The sequence below is a fragment of the Pteronotus mesoamericanus genome, unplaced genomic scaffold, assembly GCF_021234165.1.
Source record: "Pteronotus mesoamericanus isolate MK-2021 breed Mesoamerican mustached bat unplaced genomic scaffold, CSHL_Meso_final scaffold_31, whole genome shotgun sequence".
NCBI classification, from domain to species: Eukaryota; Metazoa; Chordata; class Mammalia; order Chiroptera; family Mormoopidae; genus Pteronotus; species Pteronotus mesoamericanus.
The window spans coordinates 33,357,718-33,379,774 of NW_026555312.1; the positions used below are offsets into that span (position 1 = coordinate 33,357,718).

General features: G+C 42.9%; 1 protein-coding gene across 1 annotated transcript; it reads left to right on the forward strand.

The window, feature by feature from the left end:
• Positions 1–6,902: 6,902 nt before the first annotated feature.
• Positions 6,903–10,745, forward strand: FOXI3 (forkhead box I3). The gene is made up of 2 exons (XM_054592173.1): positions 6,903–7,620; positions 10,123–10,745. The coding sequence occupies exons 1-2, from the start codon at positions 6,903–6,905 to the stop codon at positions 10,743–10,745; spliced, it is 1,341 nt and encodes a 446-aa protein (XP_054448148.1).
• The last annotated feature ends 11,312 nt before the right edge of the window (positions 10,746–22,057 follow it).

Consider the following 22,057-nt stretch of genomic DNA (forward strand, 5'->3'; position numbering starts at 1 on the left):
TAGATAGAGTTACATCTTCAACTACCAGGACTTAGGATATTAACATATTAATTTTGGGGTAGGGGTGCGGAGACATGATTTAGCCTACAATAAATACCATCCTTATTAATACCTTAACTTATTAAATCAAAAGGAGATTTGTTGGCTAATGAAACCAGGAAGTTCAAGGGGGTGGGGGGCATGTGAAGGAGGATTCTGGATGAAGGAATTCAAATCTGGGACACAGTATGTGTTTATATTTCTGTCACTCAACTTTCCATGGTGTCATCTGCATTCTTAGACAGGCTCTCCCTCCCTCATGGCACCAAAGATGGCCATTTCAGGACTACAATTCTGCACAGAAACCAATCCTTGTGAAGAGAGGAACATTTTCTCATAATCCTAGCAGAAGTCCTGAAGATGCTAAATGACCTATCTTAAATCACTCATGCACCTAAAATAAATCACTGGTGCAGAGAAATGCAACCCAGGCAAGGGCCAAGTCTTAAACTCCAAGTCTGACTCTGCAGCAAGTATGAAATCTCCAGCTAATCTCATGTAACCCTCAAGAACTGGGAATAATGAAACGGTATTTCTTTATACAGTTGTTAAACAAGCAATAACAACTACAGCAAACCATGTCCACTACAATTTCTAAAGCCACTGGAGTAGATGCAGCAAACCATAAATAACATGTAGAAGAAAAATAAGAGGGCCCAAGTGAGGAACCTGAAGGAAAAACACTATTCAAAGGATAACATGAGAAACATGTCCTGGAGGAAGATGTAGAAGAGAAAGGAAAAAAACCAGTACAGTGTGTTACCCCAAATCCTAAGAGAAGGGACAGTTTTAACATGGAAATCCTGATCTGCAACAACTTGGAGAAAAAAAGTTTAATATGCTTAATTGTGAAGAGCTCAGGTGCATCAATTTAAAAAAAGATACACAAATAGAAAAGTGGGCAGGAGATCAGAACAGGCAGTCCACAAAAAAAAGAAACTAAAATGACATATGACAAGGTATTTAAATTCATTCATAAAGAAAAACAAATCCAAATATTTTGAGACATTTTTGGTGCTTCTAAGATTGGCAAAAAATAAAAAAAATGAACAAATCCAGTGTTAGCAAAGATGAAGGAAAATAGGCAACCATGGTAGATCTGTTGGAGGCAGAAACAGGGCACCTCAGGCAGAGCACTCTGTCAGAATCAAATATGTAAAGGTACACACATACTCACTGACCCAGCAAATCCCAGCTAGGAATTTACTGTCATAAGTAAATTAAGCTATATTTTTAAAACAAGGAAATACTCCAAAGACACATCAAAAATAGGTTAAATTCAAAATATTGACCAAGAAATATGGAGAAACACAAACCAGAACAGACGCTGCCTATAAATCACTCACATATAGCCACAGGGGTGGGTCTTCCCTGAATATGTCAGGAAAGGGAAACCCAGGTAAATAAAATGAGGTAGACATAAGGACATCTGGGCTGTTTTGGAAATTTCTCCAACATATATTAGTGAATCCATGTTCTGTAAAGTGCAGAATAACACTACACAACAATCCACATATGTGAATAACATGGATTCCATTTTTGTACATTTTAAAATGTATAGCTGTGTAGATAAGCACAGCAGAACATTCTGGAGAAAAACATATGCCACTGAGAGCAAGCAGCTGCCTTTTGTGAGAGGCAAAGAGGGGCAGAAAGTTGCAGGGGTGAGATTTTTTCTATTCTATACTTTTTAGCTTTTTAATTTATTCAAGCAACAAGCAATAATGGAGCATGCAGTAATGTTAGGCACTGGACTAGGCACTGGGGAAATAATGGAGGAGGCAATTAGAGCTTAAACACTAATGTGGGCTCCTGGCCAGAGGGACCCAGGCTGAACCCCTACTGCATGCTGAGAAGTTGGAATACCACAGTTAAAGTTAAATTACTTAACCTGTCTGTTGCTTCATCTGCAAAATGTGGACAAACAGTTCTTATCTGATAGGATTCCTGTGAGAATTAAATGAGATAATGTATGTAAGGTGCTTAATACAATGCCTGGTATTTAATACCTGTTCCTTAGTTGTAAGCTCTAAAAAAAGTGAGGTCCCCATCTGGTAGAAGACCCAGTACAGTGAAGAGGAGTTGGTTATTGGAAATAAAGGGCCAGATTGTTGGATGAGCCATCCTGGCAGGAGTGGGCATCACTCAGGGGTACCCAGCGTGATAGTAGGGCTGGAGGGCCTCCTTGCCCAGAGGAGGGAGAAGTGGCACAAAGGCAGCCTTTTTAGCTTAAGATGGCCTCAGGTTATCATGGGAGGAGCCTGGGGCAGTCAGAATGCAGTCAGAGTAGGGTGGCTTTGCAAGGCAAGTCCTTCAGAAGAGCTGCAGACAGCCTGATCTGGAGCAGAAGGAAGAGCCTGAGAGTTAGCTGAGGAAGCTCTGGAATGCAGCTAATTAGCTACAGCCAGAGGGCAGGAAGCTTCCAGAGAATCAGGCAGGAGAGAGTGAGGCAATTAGCAGAGGTTCAAGCAATGGAGGAGGGGAGGGAGGAGAGGGGGAGGGGAGGGGAGGGGAGGGGAGGGGAGAGGAGGGGGAGGCAGCAGGTCACAGATTGATGGCTCTCCTAGAATTGTTTGGAGCCTACTAATTTGGCTGACTTTTTTTTTTTCTTTTTCTGGATTAAGTATGTGGAACTTCTGTGGTATCCTCAGATGCCTTAGGCTTCTACAGTCCTCGGGATTTATCCTTTTTTCTATACTTCCTGTGCCTAATGTTGCAGTGGAAAGAGGGACATGAGCCTTGGGGGACAGCTGGCATGTGACTGGGTTATCCCTGGGCCATACCCCTGCTTCTGAGCCTCCCTGACTTTCATTTTTGCCCCATTCCATATTTGCAGCTCACTCTGGTCTTCCCTGACTTCCAGGGGGCTGAATGGGGTGACTGGCAGGGACAATTTGACATCAACATAAAGGACTTCCAAGGGAAGTGTGTTGAAACAGGAGACAAATACCAAGTTGGTGGGAGCTTGCTGTCTAGGGAGAAAAGAGCTGCTTTGCTTTCCCATCATCACTTACGCTCAATACTTGTTAAAGGAACAAATGAATGGTCCCTCTGAGTTCTGTTTCAATGTATAAGTCACAGCCCTGAGTTATAAAAGGGAGAGGACAAAGGCTGTCAGTTGGCCCCTCATTAATAACACTACCAGCTCTTAAATGATAAACAACTGAATAATCAAAAGTTGGAAGAAAAATTACAGCAAGTAAAGAATGAACTAATGGGTCCAGGTCTAGTCATTTCAACATCTTTTCTCAAATAATCCATCCTTTCCTCATCAAAAACAATAAATGCACTAATTCATTTTATATATTTTGCCTATGTGGTAGTTATTCTCACTTCATTATTTTATTTTATTTTTTAAAAAAGATTTTATGTATTTATTTTTGGAGAGAGAAGAATGGAGGGAGGAAGAGAAGGAGAGAAGCACACTGACTGGTTGCCTCAAAGGAGATCAAACCCGTAACCCAAGCAAGCACTTGCCCTGACCAGGAATTGAACCAGTAACCTTTTGCTTTGTGGATGACACCCAACCAACTGAGCCACATCCATCAGGTCTCACCTCAGTATTTTAAACTGTGCTCTTCAACTACAATTCTAGTTATGTTATATACTTTTCTTACTTTCTTTAGTTCCTTTTTCATCCCTACTTGAATCAGAGTGTTTATCTTTTATCTTACTCTGACTTCTTGTTTCATAAAAGCCAAACTTTCTTATGTTTCTTTGAGAACAAAACATATTTTCTAAAATGTTTTTTTCCATTACTCTAGTAAATTATTTTCAGAGTTGGGCTTTTTCTCTACATCTAAGTAATGCGTCTATCCTTTTTTGCAATAGAAAATTTTCCTAGGATGCATTTGTATTTGTGTGTGTGTGTGTGTGTGTGTGTGTACACATCCTGGGATAGGCTTATGCATATTCCACTGTGACATTTATAAGTAATTCATTAATTAATCAGATACTAATTTTTAAGCAATTGGTATTTGTTTATGCTATGATGGGCAAGGTGTTCAAAAACTGAATTACATAAAAGGATTTGTCTTCAAAAAGCCTCTGATTTACTAGAAGAGGTCAGATAGTCATAATAATAATCGTGTAAGGTAGAAAGCCAGGTAGGAGACATGAGTAGATTTCATTATTTCCATCTGTGGCATTTCCATAGCTGAAACAAGGTAAACATGGTGCGGCTCAGCGCTGTTCTAAGATGGCAGCTGTCAGAAGTGAAGAGCACTGAGGCTATCTCCAATTTCTATTACCCTTTTCTTCCTCTGGAAATACGTAAAAATACTAGCAAACATTAATGTGCCAATGTTTCCATGATGCTATAAATTGATGAGTATAATAAATATTACAAAAATGACAACATTCCATTATAAATCACTGTCATCACTCAGCTATTTCAGAGAAGCAGCAAGAATGTTACCAAGTGTTAGAGGAAAATAAATGAAATGTTTTTGGCTAGTATTATTTCCCAAAATGTTTATTTTCCAGTGATGAAAACATGTAACAGTCTATCCTTATTTTATAGTGGCATAGATACATTAATCAGTTGCCTCGATTATATCTTTTTGTGAAAAGACATTTTGACAAAACATTATTATGGGGAAGTTGTTTTTAAAAATTTGTTTAACTTTAAAAATAGAGATTAAAAAATGTTATAATTTTGCCATTAAAAAATCCAGGCTATGACCAATAATGGTTTTAAGCTTATCTAATTAAGATGTGATTGAAAATAGAAAAGTGTAACTTCCAAACCCCTAGAGGGTGTGTCCACCTCACAGATCCCTATCCAGACCTATGTTGTAACAGAGGCAAAGAGCCGCTAGATGGCCCTGTCATTTTTAAATAAAACTGAAGCCCCCAAAAGATAATGTACAGTTAAGGAACAACATATCTCTATTAGGCAGAATTTTTAATCAAAGCAAGACACCATAGTCTGTAATTACAATCTCGCAGAATAACTTGGAGCTATTGAATTCAGAATTAGGCTTAAAAAACAACCTTGCAGAACTGCAATGTATGGATAAGCAATTCACTAAAAAATTAGGGAAGGTATTATATTACAGTCTTAAAGAAATCAATTAATAGAGGGAGATGGTTTCAGATTTTTCCTAATTTATTGCTATCTATGTTCCTAGCTTTTCTTTTGGACTTTCTCTATTTAGTTTAGTCCATTGTTTAAGGAAAAAAGATATTAAACGTGGGCAATATAACTCATTAGAAATTGCTAATTTCTTGGGCTATAGTTATCATCCTTATTAACATCCTAAGAGAATAATAGAACAAAACTTCGTTTGGGGCTCTTTGGGAAAGATGGGGGAAAAAAAAAGGGCAGTGTGCTTACCTAAATTAAGAAACATTTAGATTCTGAAATCAAAATACAATTAAGGCAAACTATTCCATTCTATAGCATTTGCCAGGAGATAGAAAGAAAGTGTGCTTCAGAGTGGACAAATAATTTCTTTCTCATTCCAGAAAAGATGAGAAAAATAGTAACATTTGAAATGTGATTTGTGTTTTAGGTACCAAAATTTGCTTGTTAAGTAGCTCTAGACTTCATTTTTTAAGGTTATATATGGAAGATGACAATGTCCCCCCCACCCCCACAGTACATAACTAACTTTATCATGAAAATAAATGCAGGGTTGAGAGGTGGGTAGGTTCCGAATTATTAGTACTCTGAGCTGTCAGAGTGTAATTGACAAAAAATGGAAAAAAGCGTTTTCCTTTCCCCTCTCCCTTAAAGGAGAATCTCAGACTTGCCGTTTATTAAGAACATATTTAAGGACAGTTTTAATTTGTAAAAAACAATTTTCTTATTAATGTTCAGAACCAAATAATAATGATTGTGTGGCATGTGGTGTCACTACAGGATTTTCCTGATTTTGTTTGTTTTCCGTGGCAGGAACAGCATTTGAAAACTTACAGAAGTAGTTTGTAAAAAAACTATTTTACAATAGTACCATAATTTGTGACCTTGTTTTATTTTTTTAATGAGAACTTCTTGCACGCAGCTTAAATTAAACTTGGCTTTAAAGTGCTAATTTCGAACCCACTTATTTCAATGTCTTTGAAAACATTCACCTTTCTGTTTTTGAAGACAACAAATCACACCGAAAGAATGCACACATTGGTCATAAAAACGAACGACTACTTCCCGAATGTGAACGAACAAATCGTTATATGTTTAGAGACATGGATAGATAAATTAAAAACCGATTTCAGTCCCTCCGATCACAGAATTCCCTAGAAGGGGACACGCTAAGGATGCCTGTTAATATAAACTACCGTGTATCCCAAATTGCTGTAAATCCTATTTATTATGCTCGACTGGAAGCGGATCAGTTAAGATCAAACGTGAATCTGAACCTTGATCACAAAAGGTGAAGAGGCTGGAGGAAAACAATGAGGGGTGGTAGGCAGGTGGCCCGAGCGGCCCTCCGAAGGTAAACGCACGGACCTCTGAAAAATATTTGTACTTTTCTAGTTATCATCTCTTTGTTTTAATATTCGTTGTTTTATTCCATTATTGTGCTAAGGGTGCGTTAGCTAGGAAAGGGTGCTCTTCGCCTTAAACCTGGAGGCGCCGGTCTCCCCGGGACTCCCGGACTCGGGCCCAGAGAAGAGGGGCTGCAGGGGCGGGGCGCGCTCCTCCTGGCGGCGCGGGCAGGTGGGGCGTGGCGGCGGCGTGCAGAGCCCGCCCGGGGCCACTGCCCCCGCCCTGCCCTGGGGGTGGGGGGGGCAGTGGCGCGCGCAGACAGGTATAAGAAGTCGGCTCGCTGGCGCTCAGCGTGCTTCAGTCCGATCTCCGCCCTGAGCGACGGTCGCCGAGCTAGAGCAGAAGCGCCGCAGGTTTGGCTCCCAAAGGGATGCTCTCGCCGGAGCGGCGAGACCAACCCCGCTCGCCTCTCGCAGCCGCCGCGCCGCACCCGCCGACGTCCACCGAAATGGCTCTATACTGCGGCGACAACTTCGGCGTGTACTCGCAGTCCGGCCTGCCCCAGCCCGCCGCCGCAACCCCTGGCGCCCCTCCGGCTGCTAGGGCACCCTACGGGCTGGCCGACTACGCAGCACCCTCCGCCGCCGCCGCCAACCCCTACCTGTGGCTCAACGGGCCAAGCGTGGGCGCTCCGCCGGCCGCCGCGGCCGCCGCAGCCGCCGCCGCGTACCTGGGCGCCCCGCCGCCGCCGCCTCCGCCCCCACGGGGCTCAGCTGGGCCGTTCCTGCAGCCGCCGAGCGCTGCTGGCACCTTCGCCTGTGCTCAGCGGTCCCTCGCTCAGCCCGCGCCCACCGGTCCTGCGGCGCCCGCCGCACCTTCCGCGCCCTGCGACCTGGGCTGGTTGTCCATGGCAAGCCGCGAGGACCTAATGAAGATGGTGCGGCCGCCCTACTCCTACTCGGCACTCATCGCCATGGCTATTCAGAGCGCGCCTGAGCGCAAGCTCACACTCAGTCACATCTATCAGTTCGTGGCCGACAGCTTCCCCTTTTACCAGCGCAGCAAGGCAGGCTGGCAGAACTCCATTCGCCACAACCTGTCGCTCAACGACTGCTTCAAGAAGGTGCCCCGCGACGAGGACGACCCAGGTGAGAGCAGCGGGACAGGTGCTTCCTTCCCGGCCGGAGCGCAGGGAAGTGGTGGCAGGGTGGGTGGTCTCAGCGTGGTTGGCTTGAGATCCACGCGGAGTCTTCTGGTTCTAACTGGGGATGAGAGTCGGTGGTGGAAGGACAACTACTCAAACCTCCTCTTATTGGGGTGAGGGGGACCCAGAGGACAAAGAACTATCAGAGGACCCTCGAAGCGAGGACTTGGTGAGGGAGGAGCTGGTTTCTTACACATCCTCCCCCCGCCCCCAACCTCTATCCCCCTGCTCGCCCCAGAAGCTGGCCAGGTAGAGGAAAAGGAAAAAGCCCTTGCTCTCAAACGGGAAGCCACCTCTGCTCCAATTGAAGGGGGAGGGTCAAATTACAAGGAGGCAGATTAGGAATTAGAACGCGGTGAGCTCTCACAGAAATGTGACTGTAAGGGTACTCGGATTAGCTGAGAATCCCATCACACGTCACAAAAACGGTGGTGAGAGATGCAGAGGAACTTTAGGCCCTTCAGCTGATCTTAGACGCTCTTCCTCCTGCATCAGGTTCCTGGGAGATTCACAAGTGTCCTTGCTAAAACAGGTACTCTGCCTACCTTGAGAGAGATGATTGGTAGATTAGAGGCTCAGGCAAGGGGGAGGGGCAGAGAACTTTAGTTTAGTCCTGCAAATTGTGGTCTTGGTACCTTAACCTATTTGAAAATGTAAAAACGAAAACCTCAGATTTGCTTCTTTCTGATCTAAGCGCTGGAGTGAGGAGGGCTGGGTTGCAGTGGAGTGCTGTTAGTGATTTCCCTTTACTTGGGAAGTGGAGGTGGAGAAAAGCTGAAAAACTAGACAAACATAATTCTACTTGAGGTTTTCAGAAGGAGACCAGGACAGGGAAGCGGGGGTGGGATCAGAGATGTGACAGGAAAAAGAGAAGAGAAATAAAACCGTTTCAGTTGCACACTCCAGAGATCCAAAATTTTGTGTAAATTATACAGATACCTTGGAGTACTCATACTTGAAGTCGTTCTAAAACAGTGGTTTCCAAGAAATACAGTACAAGCTGCATGTGATTGTAAATTTTCTAGTAGTCACATTAAAAAAGTAAAAACAAACCAGTGAACTTAATGTTTTTTAAGTTACCCAAAATATTGTTTCAACCTATAACAAATATAAAAATTATTAGTGTGGCACTTTACATTACTTTTTTTGGAACCTACATTTCATCTTCAAAATCCTGTGTGTCTTATACCTCATCTCACTTTGGGCTAGCTACTTTTCAAGTGCCTAGTAGCCATGTGTGACTAGTGATTACTGGATTGGACCAAGCAGGCATGCAGTTCTAGAATGTGCATCTTCCAGATTCAGCCTCTAACCTGAAATGGTCACATAAATTTCATGTACACTCCTCTGGACCTTCTGAAAAGTTGAAGGATCTAGTATTTTGTCAAAGTGCTTGGTACCAAGGTGACCCTATATAATTATCCTGATAGGTGCATGTATTATTATTGAGATGGTAGTTATATGAATATTTTTTTTTCTGCAACTATTTGCAGATGTGTCAGTGGAAAAAATGGGTGTAGGGAGTGCATGCTAGTTTTTGCAGGCAGCATAAGAATGATTAGTTGAAGAGCATTCCTGGCTCTACTTTTGTGAACTGGGAATACAGCAGTTAACTAACCAGTCTGAACCTCAGTTTCCCCATGTGAGAAATGGAGGTGATAATATTACCCAACTCCAGAGAGCTGTGAGGAATAACCCAGGTTATTCATGTAAAGTATTCACTGTAAGGTAAGTGTTTAACAGTACTTTGAACTGCCTTCAGTTGTTTTTACCAAAGTGAAAAGAGCTGTTGGCACATTAAATCCTGGGGGGTAGATCTTTTTTACCTCAACGGTGCTAGCTAAATTGTGAGTGAAACTTCCTAAGCAGGACACTAGCATTACGTGCATTAAACGGGGGGCTCTGATCACTGATATTCGCCCAGTGGAGGGAAAACTTGGAAGACATACAGGAACGTCTCCTGCCTAGGATGAGGGGGATACAATGATAGCACATACTGTTTTTGCATTGCTTCCTGTATGCCAGCTACTATGCAAAGATATTATTTCACCCTCACACCAGTCTATGAGGTGGCGACCATTTTTATCCCTATTTTTATAAATAAAGAAATGGAGGTCAAATTTAAGTAGTGCCAGGACCTTACAAAAGTACTCCATTTGGATCTAGAAGGGAAGATGTTGGGTAATTGTAAATGACTTGTGAATAGAATTAGGTCTTAAAATTTAAGTAGCAGAAACTGCCAGGAGGAGGTAAAAGTGGCCAGAACATCTTTGCTCCAGATTTCTCCTTAAAGATAAATAAAATAAGGATAACTTTAAACAACACAATGACTGAGCATCTTTGTCGGCATTTAATTGAAAGTTTGCCCTCTTCCTCCAAAAATAGAAGCTGAATGAGTGGACATAAATATTTCCTTCTCTAACAGCTGTCTTTCTCATCACTGTAGGGAAAGGTAATTACTGGACCCTGGATCCAAACTGTGAGAAAATGTTTGACAATGGGAACTTCCGCCGAAAGCGTAAACGCCGCTCTGAGGCCAGCAGCAGCTCCACGGTGGCTGTGGGGACATCAAAATCAGAAGAGGGTCTCTCCTCGGGATTGGGGTCTGGAGTGGGTGGGAAGCCAGAAGGAGATAGCTCCTCAGCTTTGCTAAGGCCTTCCCAGTCCCCAGAGCCTCCAGAGAGTACCAAGAGTACTGTCTCTTCCCCAGGAGGGCCAGTGCTCACCTCCACCCCTTGCCTCAACACCTTCTTCAGCAGCCTCAGCACCTTAAGTGTAAGCAGCAGTGGGAGTACCCAGCGAGGTGTCACTGGCAGCCACCACCTAGGGATCCAGGGGGCCCACCTGCCTTCCAGCAGCACATTCCCCGCCAGCACCATCCCAGAAGCCTCATCAGACACCTTGCAACTGAATAACAGCGCCAGCAACGGCAGCAGCCAAAGATCTTCCTATTACAGCCCTTTCCCTGCCAGCACCGGTGGGGGGCAGAACAGTCCCTTCAGCCCCCCTTTCTACAACTTCAGCATGGTCAACAGCCTCATCTACCCCCGGGAGGGCTCTGAGGTATAGAGCACAACTTCTTAAGAGTTGAACATGCGCACCTGAGATCTTGTTAAAATACAGATTCCAAAGCAGTAGGTCTGGGTAGGTTCTACATTTCTCTGGAGCTTCTGGGTGATCTCCTGGCCCATTGACCACACTTGGGAGTAGCCTGGGTTTAGTGGATAACTCTACAATCCAGCAAGATTTTACAGGTTTCTCTGGATAAGAGCCTTCCTGGAGAGAAATACACCCCACTCTGTTCTAGGGTAGTACCTAGAGCTCTTTAAGTACAGGGACCATATCTGTTTTGTTCATCAATGTATATCAGGGTTACAAGCTAAAATGTGTACATGGGCTGGCTGAAAAGGCAAGTGAATGAAGTTACTGAGTAGGGAAAAGGTAGCAATTGGCCATTGAAGCAGTAAGGAGTGGTTGGGACTAACCAGCTGAAGGCTGCTGTGGCAGCTAGTTGTTTCCTTCCTGCCTGGCAGCGTTCTGATTTCCCTAGAAAAGTCAGATCCGTAATTTTATAGCAAATCTCCATTTGAATTCTTGGCCACTAATTAAAGTTTTAAAAATACTATATTAGGAAACCCCACAAATCCTTGGGCTATATCCAGCTCATGAATCACTTCTGCTTATGTTCAGTGTCTGAAACATGGTAGATAATAACACCAATAAAACTACCCAAGCAAGCCCCATGTGCCAGGCACTGTTCTAGATACTTGGCTTATTTGATCCTCACAGCAACTTTGGGAGATAGGTATTATTACAAGCTCTTGTTTTCATATGAAGCTGTGAAACTCCAAGATGTCAGGTAACTTACTCAAGGCGATACAGATAGGAAGCCTTGGAGCCCAGATGAGGTCCAGACAGTCTGGCTTCAGGGCTGGAGCTTGTGACTTTGTGTTCTAGTTCCTAAAAAGCAAAGGAAGGCATAGCATAGAGAGGGTAGGAATGATCACATTTGACCAAAGATTCTGGTTGAACTATTCTCTGAGATGTTCCGCTGACCAACAAAGAGGACACCACCCGTGCCTTGCCTGGCTACGGCTGTATTCCTGAGGCCTGGATGACAATTGTCCTAGTTAACTTGATGTCCTATCTCTCTTAGCATGTGTCCTGGAAATTTTTTTTTTTTTTTTTGGTAAACAAAGCATTTGAATTTTTATTAAAAGCAGTTTTTAAATGGAATTTTTATAATTTTTAAAAAGTTTTGTGGTAAATTTTTAAAAAATATAATTTATTTTTAGCACTCCCTTTTACGTCTTAAGAGGTATTTTCATCTGGTAATTGTTATGGCCACCCTCCCAGTACCCAGCAGAGTGCTGGGTACAAGGCAGACACTCAGTCACTGCTTCAACTCATCCACAAAGTGTTAGTTGATTTTATTGGAACAATGTTACACTAAGATGAAGATAATGTCCTATGAATTGCCTTTGTACCGTATTATTGGTTTGGGGTTTTAATTTTTGAAAAAACACGCAAGTACATTGTAAAAAAAATACTTTCTATGTATTCTTTTTTGAAACAGCATTACTCTTAAATTTTTATTTTGAAATACAGAAAATTATTTTTTTTAAGTTTGTTGAGGTATAAGTAACATCACCATTATTATTTAAATATGAACAAACAAGCCTACCTGTTTTATTGCACTTCACAAACATTGCCTATTTTTACAAATTGCAGGCAAAACCCTCCATCAGGAAAAAAGATGACGGCTTGCTTTGTTGTGATATTTGCTTTAAGGGGATGGCCTAGCACTGGACCTGCAATATCTCTAAGATGTGCCTATAGAAAGACAGCCAAAGAGACTACCTACTCCTATACTATGTGTATAAAAATCCAGTTTCAGTGGACATTATTCCATGTGAAAAACCAGGAACTTTTATAAATATTTCTAACAGTTCTATATTTGTAAAATAATTTATAATGTGAACTGAGGACAAAAAATTTCCCCCAAGGAAGTACACTGTGTGCTGAGAATCATGAAATAAACCCAAATTGAGATGACTTCTGGCCATTTTTCAGCATTGTTTTTCTGTCTTCAGTTACTTTCTCCTAAAAGAATAGACATGTGAGTGGCATGGCACCAAAGCCACTATAGGGAATTTGTGTTGAGAGGGAGAGTGATTGATTTTTCGTGTCCCACTCACCTGCATCTGAAAGGGCTGGAATGAAGCAGTTACTCTTTGGGGAGGGTCTCTAGGCCTATGAGCATTTTATTACCGAGTAATGTTTTCTGTCACTTGAAGTGAGATTCTGTGCTCCAGATGATGTCTGTTGTAGAAGGATGTGTTGGAAAGGTTTTACCACTGGCAACACTCCTCAGGTGGAGCCCTCGATCCTCAAGGGAGCCACAGGCAGCCCATCGATTCCAAGAAAACAGCTAGAAAACTTAAGCATGGCCTTGTATGAAAGAAACCTGAGAGATGAGGTTTTTGGACTAGAGTTTCTCTGCATCGGCACTATTGATATTTGGAGATAGATAATTTTGTTGTAGGGGTGGCCCTTTGCATGATAGGATATTTAACAGCATCCCTCTCCCCTTGGCTCTAGCCATGTGTGACAACGAAAAGCATCTCCAAACATTGCCAGATGTCCCCTGGGGGACAAAATGAGCCCTGGTTGAGAACCACAGATCTAAACCAACACCTACAGTTTGCCAGTGAGGAAAGAAAGCTCCCTCACCCCCCACCCCCCAAAAAAGTCCTAGGTCTAAGGGCTAGTGTTGAGCCCTGAATGAGTTAGACCTCTGGGTGTATATAGGACAGATTGTCCCATGAGATACCTTTTCTCCTAAAGAGAATCAATTGAACAGGTGCAACCCATAACAAGTATTTCTCAGAATCGGTATCTGCAGGTTGGCCCAGTTATACTGGAGGTAGACTCATTCAATATTTTCGTTACTGATAAATTTCTTAAGGTAGTTTCCTTCCTGGCATCTGATTATTTCTATTAATAGAGATCTAGGCTGGCGATAATTTTGATTAAACAGTAGTAAACTACCATGGTGGTTATTTGGGGGCTGAAGTGGGTGGGGAAGGGTACAGGCATAGGGGAGACACATTTAAAGAACATGATTAACCTATATATGGAAGTCTCTGGATATTAAATGCCAGAACACTGGTATTTATGAGAACAAAGACAATGAGAAGAACCTGCTTCTGGTCTTAACAACTAACTGCAAAGGGCAGCAGGGTGGCTCAGACCACACTCCCAGGACTGAAGAAGTTGTGCAAAGGGCAAATCTTCATAGGGAACTGCCTCCTGCTGGGCATGGGATTAAAGGGAAAGGGACTAAGCCGCCGGTCTCTGTGATATTATCAGGTCAAAGTCTGCACTCGCCTTCCAACTGGGAACCAGGTCAGAAATTACAGACCTGAGCTAAATTTCACTTTGCTGTTGTGTGGAACAGTGTGGAGGAAAAGATGTGGATCCTTGGCATATAGTTCAGCACTCTTCTTTCTCTGGGGTGTCCCTGAGGACTAGGGCCTGAAGTCAAGTTGCAGCCCAGGCTGAGGCCAGTTAGGCATATTTGTAACTTATAGCACCTGTCTTCTGGCCTTCTAGGATCTCATTCAGAATGAGACAGGGACAAAGGAGAATTTGAAAAACTAATAAGCAGTTTTCAGCTTTTCTTTTTAATTCTTTGAGATCCTTTCATCCTATTCTTGAACTTAATGGAAAAAGGCTTTGAAAACTGTGTGCTTTTTTTAAAATTAATTAATTAATTTATTTTTAATTTTAATTTATTTTTTTAAAATACATTTGTCTCTGCCTACCCCCCACCACTTTCCCTTGCCCCCTCCCTCCTTCCCTCCCCGAAAACTGTGTGCTTTTGTATCCCAACTCATCCCCGATCCCCCAACAGTGCTTACAAGTTCCTCCTAGGGCAAACCGGGCCAAGCTTTGGCCACAAGGAATGTCACTAAATTTTGGAGGAAATTCCGAAAGGGCTGCTTTCCCTTCCTCTCTGAGATTCCTAGAATTTGGAAAGAGCCTAAATCTTTAGGGTCTGACTGGGTCTTGTTTTCTTTAGGTGCTCTAGTAGCTGAAACCAAAAGGTTGTTAATGAGAAGAAGAGCTGGTGGTTTCCAGGGATTTGCTGGTTTCTGGGTAGAGACCCATGGGCCAATATGGCCTTACCTTTTGTTATGGAAAGCAGTCAGCTGGGGCAGGTGGCTGGGTGGCTGGCACCACTGAAGAGGGAAAGAGTTTCCAGTCAGATTTGAAAACAAAAAAGACCAGGTAGCTGCAGAATTCCTCCCAGCTTTCTTCTTATTCATGAGGTCAGGGCATCACCACCAAAACACTTAGGAAGCCTGGAGAGCAGCTCTTTATCATTTAAAAAAGGAAACATTACAATAACAATCACTTCTTGGATGCCTGGCACTGTCCTAAAATGTATGTAGAATAGCTACATTAAGCCTCCCGCAAAACTCATAAGTAGATACTGTTTTAATTCATTTCACCGATGAGAATACTGCAGCCTGCGCCATTTGTGTAACCAGACCCTAGTCAAAAATCAAAGTGTTTGTTGCAGGTAAGTGGTTGAACTAGGATTTGAAATCAAGCCATCCAAAATCAGAAGCTAACTGCCCTGCCCCTACTATATTGTCTCTCTATCTTGGAGATGAAAGGAGAGGCACAGAGGTTAAGTGACTTGTCCAAGGCCACACAGTTTGCTTGCTGCAGACTTGGGCCTAGATCCCAGGCTCCTGCCCCACTGCTCCCCTACAGTGATGTTCCTTCAGGCATTTTCTTTGTATGCTCCCTGATGTCTTTGTGTCTGGGGCTCCTTTTCCAGGACACAGAAAGGTAAGCAGTGGGGAGGAAAGTCACTTTTCTTTGAAATGTTCTTTTCTATAGGATCAGCCAGCAACCAGGTCAGGGGCCCAGATCTAAGGCTCTGAAGCTGTTGAGGGAAGCCAGAGTTGGGGGACACTGGCTTGGAACCTTGGATTTCCACAGGAAATTTACCCATTGGCTCAGCAAATCCTTTCACTCATCATGTGGTAGGGAGGTTCCACAGGGTTGAAGTGAGTGTCCGCCACCTGGCTGCCAGCCTCTGGTGAGGGAGATAGGCTGGTTTAACCTGGAAGAGCAGCAGGCAGCTTCACCTCTCCTCACATCTTCGCTCCTTCTTTCTTGTGTCTCATGTTAGCGGGATACAAGGATTGACGTTACTCAAAGCTGGAGTGACAGACATGACAAAGCACCAGAGGTTTAGCAGAGTTCTTTTCTAGGCCTAGGGCCTTGGTGCATGACTAGATTCTTTTAAGTCCCCTCACCCCCTCTAGCCCCAACTGGGTGCAGCCACAGTAAAGGCACATCAGCACTCCGGCTGTCAGCTTCCAGTCCCCTCCCCAGGTGGGCAGGGAGGCTGACCTCTTCTTTGCACTGCACTTCAGAGTAAGTTAGAAGCTACAAGTGTGTTGCGATTTTCTCCTCCCCAGTTTACCCTCTTGAAATGCATTAAGCAAACCACATTGTAGGAAACCCTCTGCTTCATGTTGAGATCATAAAGTAATACCTACCTCACAGGACTGTTGAGAAGGTTAATGTACCTATTTTATATTGATTCCATGTGTTTACCCAATGGTAACATAGAGAAGGGCCTGCATTCGCTCACAGAGACTCCACTTGTCTTTTCAGAAAGTCTGATGTCAATATTATCCACTTTGTTTTCCCAACAGCCTTCGAGGGTGGGTGTCCTCCTATTAAAGAAAAGTAAAAACAGTAAGAACCTTGGCAATGGCAAGCCCCCCAACCACCAGGGGAGCCCTGGAAGTCCCACAGGAAAGCGGGGTTCACTCACTCATTGATCTGGTTAGCGGGAGAGTCCAAACACCTACTAGCTCTTATTTTGCCTCCTCTGTTTCCCTCACACCCCACATCCAAGCCCGAAACAAGAACTGTTGACTCTAGCGCGCGAAATTGGTCTGCAGCCCCCGACATCTCACCAGTTCACCTGCCATCACCACCCCTCTGCCAGGAGGGCCATGGCCTCCGCTCCTGGCTTCCCGCTGTTCACCTTGTGTTCTCCCCTGCAGTCCTGAACGCGCTGCGTGCCTGGAAGCCAGATCAATATTTTAAACAATACTTACAATTATATAGCACTTCTGCTTAGAACATTTTGGTAACTTCTATTACCAACTAATGCCAAAGTTCTTCTGTGGCCCTGCACGAACTACATCCTGCACTTGTCACCTCCAACTTTCCTTTGTTTGGCTCCACTGGGCCAAACCCTCAAATGTCCCAAACCCTCTGTTCTAGCATCTTTGCACTTACCTCCCATCACAAAATCTTAGTCCCTGAATTTTCCCAGGCTTCTACTTAAGCCACTCTTTGGAGAAGCTGTCCTAGAGCACCCCAACCCTTCTCACTTCCACCAATGCCCCTCAAACTGCCTTTCGCAGACTCTTCTTCCCATCTTAACTAACTCTCTGACTTAAATGAAAACAAATAAGCTATTTTAGTGGGATAATTTCCGAGGGTGAGGAATCAGCAGGAGAATAGGGCCAGAGTGGAGTGTGATGTGAGTGACTTGGCTGCATGCTCAAGTGACCCCGTTCAGGCCCACCCTCTGATTCCCGAAAGAAAACCTATGTACAACAGAAATAATTGTCTGACTGATATTAAGAAAAGGTGCATTGTTCTCCCTCCCTGTTTGAGGAAACTGAGGCACAGAGTATACATTTTCCAAAGACTTTTATTTATGATACACTTTACTTGTGATATACTAACTGTGCCACCACTAGGTACATAAAAAACAAAAAGTTATGTTTCTCTTTCAGTTTTAAATGGGCAAACCCCAGGAATTTCTACTATGTTTAGCCTGGATTTAGAACTCAGCTGTCCCTTTTTCCCCACACATCACTCCCCCTTTCCACACTCATACCTCCCCTGAGTTCTCCTGGAAACTGAACCGCTCAGCCAAACACCTGGAGTCTTTGATCATCAACCCAACAGCTGCCCCCCAGCGCTCAGCTAGAAGACTTTCAAGTTCTCCCTCTTTAAGGTTTGGGAAATGAAGAAAACACCACAGCAGCTGTTATACTTCTGCTTTCTACGCATACTGGTGGTAAGAGCCAAAGAATTGCTATTTCAGCGAAGATTTTTAAAGCCTTCCTTCAACGGGGCTAACTTCTCTGCAGACATCAGAGCAGTGTCAGCCCAGAACCCCTACCTCCTCCATTGCCTGCTCAGGGGGTGTGCCAAGAGTTCTACTGCATCATGCTTCTTGATTCAGGAATTGCTGAGAATGGACGTGTCCTATCATTGCAGGAATATTGCCACTGCTAAAATAGTAGTGAGGCTGACACTGGTGTGGTAATCCTCCTCTTCATGGTGAAAGTCCTCTAAAAGGGTAGCATCACAATTCATTCTGGTGCTTCCAAATTTAGTATCTCTTTATTTGCTCAGTGGTCTTTAGCACCCACTCTCTATACCTATTAGGACACACAACTAAAATCAAGACCCCTGTAAGGATGGCACTTACTTTCTAGTGGAGGAGAAGAAGCAAAGAAGGGATAGATAATAGCAGGGTGACAAAGTGCTTTGGGGTTCTCTGGGACAGACCCCAATCCCAACTGGAGTAGGAGTTGATTACATGAGAAGGCAGGAAGGGAGGAAGTCCTATGTGTGTGGTGGGGGACTGTGTGGAAACAGTGGAAGCCTGGAAATAAGAGATCAGGGCACCTATGGGGAACTGAGAATAGCTGTGTTTGGAGGCAGGTCACATAGAGCACTTTTAGGTGGGAAAGGGCAGTGAAGGAAGTGGAAGGTGAATCTATAGTCTGATAAATCCCATCAATAGAATAGAACTAGGCAGAATAAAGCAGAATAGAAATGTATTCAATTTTATTTTAATAATGGAATTTATATATTAAATAGAGTTCTTTGTAGAAAATCTTTTGGAAGGACAAGATCTAAGCAAGACCTTTCTGGAAACCACTACAGAAAGAGGTGATGGAAGTCTGGGTAGGTTAGGGATACTGGCGAAGAACACAACGGGAAGTGTGACAGACATTTAGGAGGCAGCAAGGGTCAGACTTCGTGATTTTCTGAGTGGTGATTCAGGGAATGGAAAGACCCCAGGATGATTGCTGGAGTAAGGGTGGTTCTGTTCCCCAGGTCAGGACCCTCCAGAAGAGGACTGTCTGGAGCAAGAGTGGGAGTCTCATAGATTGAGATTAAAAGGGAAGACTAAGCTTGTGTAAACCTGGAAGAAAACAGAATGCAATCAGAGATTTAATTCAGTCAGTAGATAAACATTCTTAGCATTTCTTTCCTAGGCCCTGTGTTAGAGATGCAATGGTGAGTAAAGCAGATTTGTTCCCTTCTCTCTTGGGGTCCATACTCTAGTATAAACTGGAAATAATCTGACCAAAGAACATGTTATTGCAAAGTGGTCGGAGCACTGTGAAGGGGCAGGTGCGGGTACTGTGAGCTCATTCATAAAAGGAAGGACAGTAATCTAGCCTGGGGAGCCAGAAATGGTTTTCCTATGGGGCATAGGCCTTGACTTGAGTCTAAAAAAGCAGGCAGGTATGGACCAGATGAAAGAAAGGAAAGCATGTTCCCGGCAGAGGGAGCAGAATTTACAAATCCCCTCTGGTGAAAGGGCCCAGCACCCTGGAAGGCTGAACAGTGCACAGAGCGCAAGGGGACATGGGGCAATATGATGGGACATAATCAGATTTGCCATTTAAAAGGTTGGGTGAGTCTTAAAGAAGGAGATGGACAAGAGTAGGACATTATTGCAGTTGTTGAGGTAAGTGACTTGATCCAGGATAGTTACAATAAAGAAAGAGATACGGATTCTTTTGAAAGATATCAAGGAAGTAAAATGAACAAGACTTGGTGAAAAATTGAGAACAGAAGTATAAGAAAGGAAGGTGTCCAGGATGAGTGTTAGTTCTGTAGCCTGGGAAACAAGAGGGTTCTCATTTCTGAGGTGAGAAAAATTTTAAAAAGATCAGTTGTTATCTGGAAGAGTGGAGTGGAGAGGATCATAGATTTTGTCTCAGATACATTGACTTGAGGTGCCATGGAGATATTTAAATGGCAAAAATATACCACATTTTGCCGTGCATAATGTACATCTATGTTTTTGGCCCAAACGTTCAGGAAATAAAATCTTTCATTTTAATTTTTTAACTCAACTATTTATTTACTTATATTTAGATACTTGGTTTTTTGTATTATAAAGGGTATTATTTTGCATATGGATATAGTTATTGCTTTCTAGAGTTGCACTTTTAATGCATAAGCATAAATAAAAGAATAAAAATCATTTATATAGATACGGAATTAGTACTACCCATGTATAATAAGCATCCTTATTTTTCCCTCAAAAATTTGAGCAAGAAAAAGTGTGAATTTTACACAGCAAAATATGGTAGATGATTCTGGAGCTCAGAAGAGAAGTCTAGGCTAGAAATTTAAATTATGAGTCATTGGAATGGAAATATTAATTGAGAGACTTCTTGTTTCTGACATGCACTTCTGTGTTCCCATTAAGAAAAAGCTGAAAAACTAAAAATCAACTTTCCTTAGATTCATCAGTGGTCAAACCACTGCTCCCTAAAACTGAAAAGAGAAATGGATACTGAGGATCACAGTTTACTGGGAGCAGAAGCCTGTTACTGGAGCCAGGGCTGGTAGGAAAACTTGAGATGTAATTGACAAATTGCTGGAGGATCAGTGTGAACAAACTTGAGAGTTAGAAACATGGCAGCAGCCTCCACTCTGGCTGGGTAGCTCAGTTTGTTTAGAGCATTGTCCTTACATGCCAAGGCTGTGGTTGTGTGGAACAAGCAAATGGATGTATCTCTTTCTCTCTCTCTGTCTCTTTCTCTTCTCCCTCCCCCTTCCATGCTCTCTCTCTAAAAACAACAACAACAAAAAACCCAAACTTGGAGCTCAGGAGAACTCACAGTATCCTGAGTTTTACCTCTAGGAGCCCTTTCAGATTCTCAGGGTCAAGGTTGGGGGGGAAAAATCCTCTCCTGCTTCTCACAATGGGAGAGGAAAAATAATCATTTTAAATTAAACTAGTGTTCTTTTTACCATAACAACAGCCTGCCATATATATATATATTTTTTATTGGAACCCAACTAACTTGGAGAAAGGGAAATACCCAACTCCAGCCCTCTCTAGTCTTCCCCTCTCATCTAAATGAAAAAAACAAAAAAGCTGAGAAGTACTTGCGAAGGTCACCGGCCAGGAGCTCAGGCTCACTGAAAGACTGAGACAGAATCCTAGAGGGGGAACATTTCCCCTTCCCCACACCTTACCACATCACTCAGGCACCTGTACAGGAACAGTGGATTACAGCCTAAAGAACTGCAAGGATCAGCCTCTGTTTTAAGAAGGAATCTATAGGGAACCCCAGAGACAACAGAAGATGAAAAATATGAGGACATTAAAGGAAATGTTACTATTTGACACATAGCAATAGTAAACAGTAAACATAACCTAACTTCTAGCCAAATAAACATAAAACCTCACACTAAAGGCCTATCTACTTCAGTTCCTTTAACACAATACATCAAGTCTAGCTGACCAAAAAAAAAAAAAAAAAGAAGGCATACTAACAGGCCAAAACCACAGTTTGAAGAAACAAAGCAAGCTTTAGAATCAAACTGCTATGTCAAGGATATTGCAATTAAACTAAAGATTTAAAATAAATATGTAAGGGCTCTATTGGAAAGAGTAGACACCATGCAACATGCAAGAACAGATGGGTAATGTAAGCAGAGAGATGCAAACTAAGGAAGAATCAAAGGGAAATGCTAGAAATCAAAGACATTATAATAGAAATGTAGAAAGCTTGTGATGAGCTCATCAGTAGACTGCACACAGACGAGGAAAGAACCGGTGAGTTTGAAGGTATTTATAATAGAAATTTTCCAAAACTGAAATGCAAAGAAAAAATCAAAAAGGTTAACAGCCCTGGCTGGTGTAGCTCAGTGGACTGAGTGCTAGCCTGTAAACTGAAAGGTCACCAGTTCAATTCCCAGTCAGAGCACATGCCCAAGTTGTGGGCCAGGCCCCCTTTTGGGGACATGTGAGAGGCAACCTTTTGATCTATCCATCATACATCAATGTTTCTCTCCCTCTCTTTCTCCCTCCCTTTCTCTCTCTAAAAATAAATAAACAATCTTTTTTTTTTAAGGGATAACAAAGAACAGTTTATCCAAGAACTGACAGATAATTACAAAAGGTATAATTTACATGTGACAGGCGTGCCAGAAAGAAAAGAAAGTGAAAAAGACAGAAAAGCTATGTGAAGTAATAATGGCTGAGAAATTTCAAAATTAATGAAATG

What these genes read in the sequence shown, in the direction of transcription:
- FOXI3 (XM_054592173.1), top strand. Translation starts at nt 6,903, where the DNA reads ATGCTCTCGCCGGAGCGGCGAGACCAACCCCGCTCGCCTCTCGCAGCC. An exon ending in CCGCGACGAGGACGACCCAG is followed by an intron (nt 7,621 to 10,122) that starts GTGAGAGCAGCG and finishes TCATCACTGTAG; the next exon opens with GGAAAGGTAATTACTGGACC.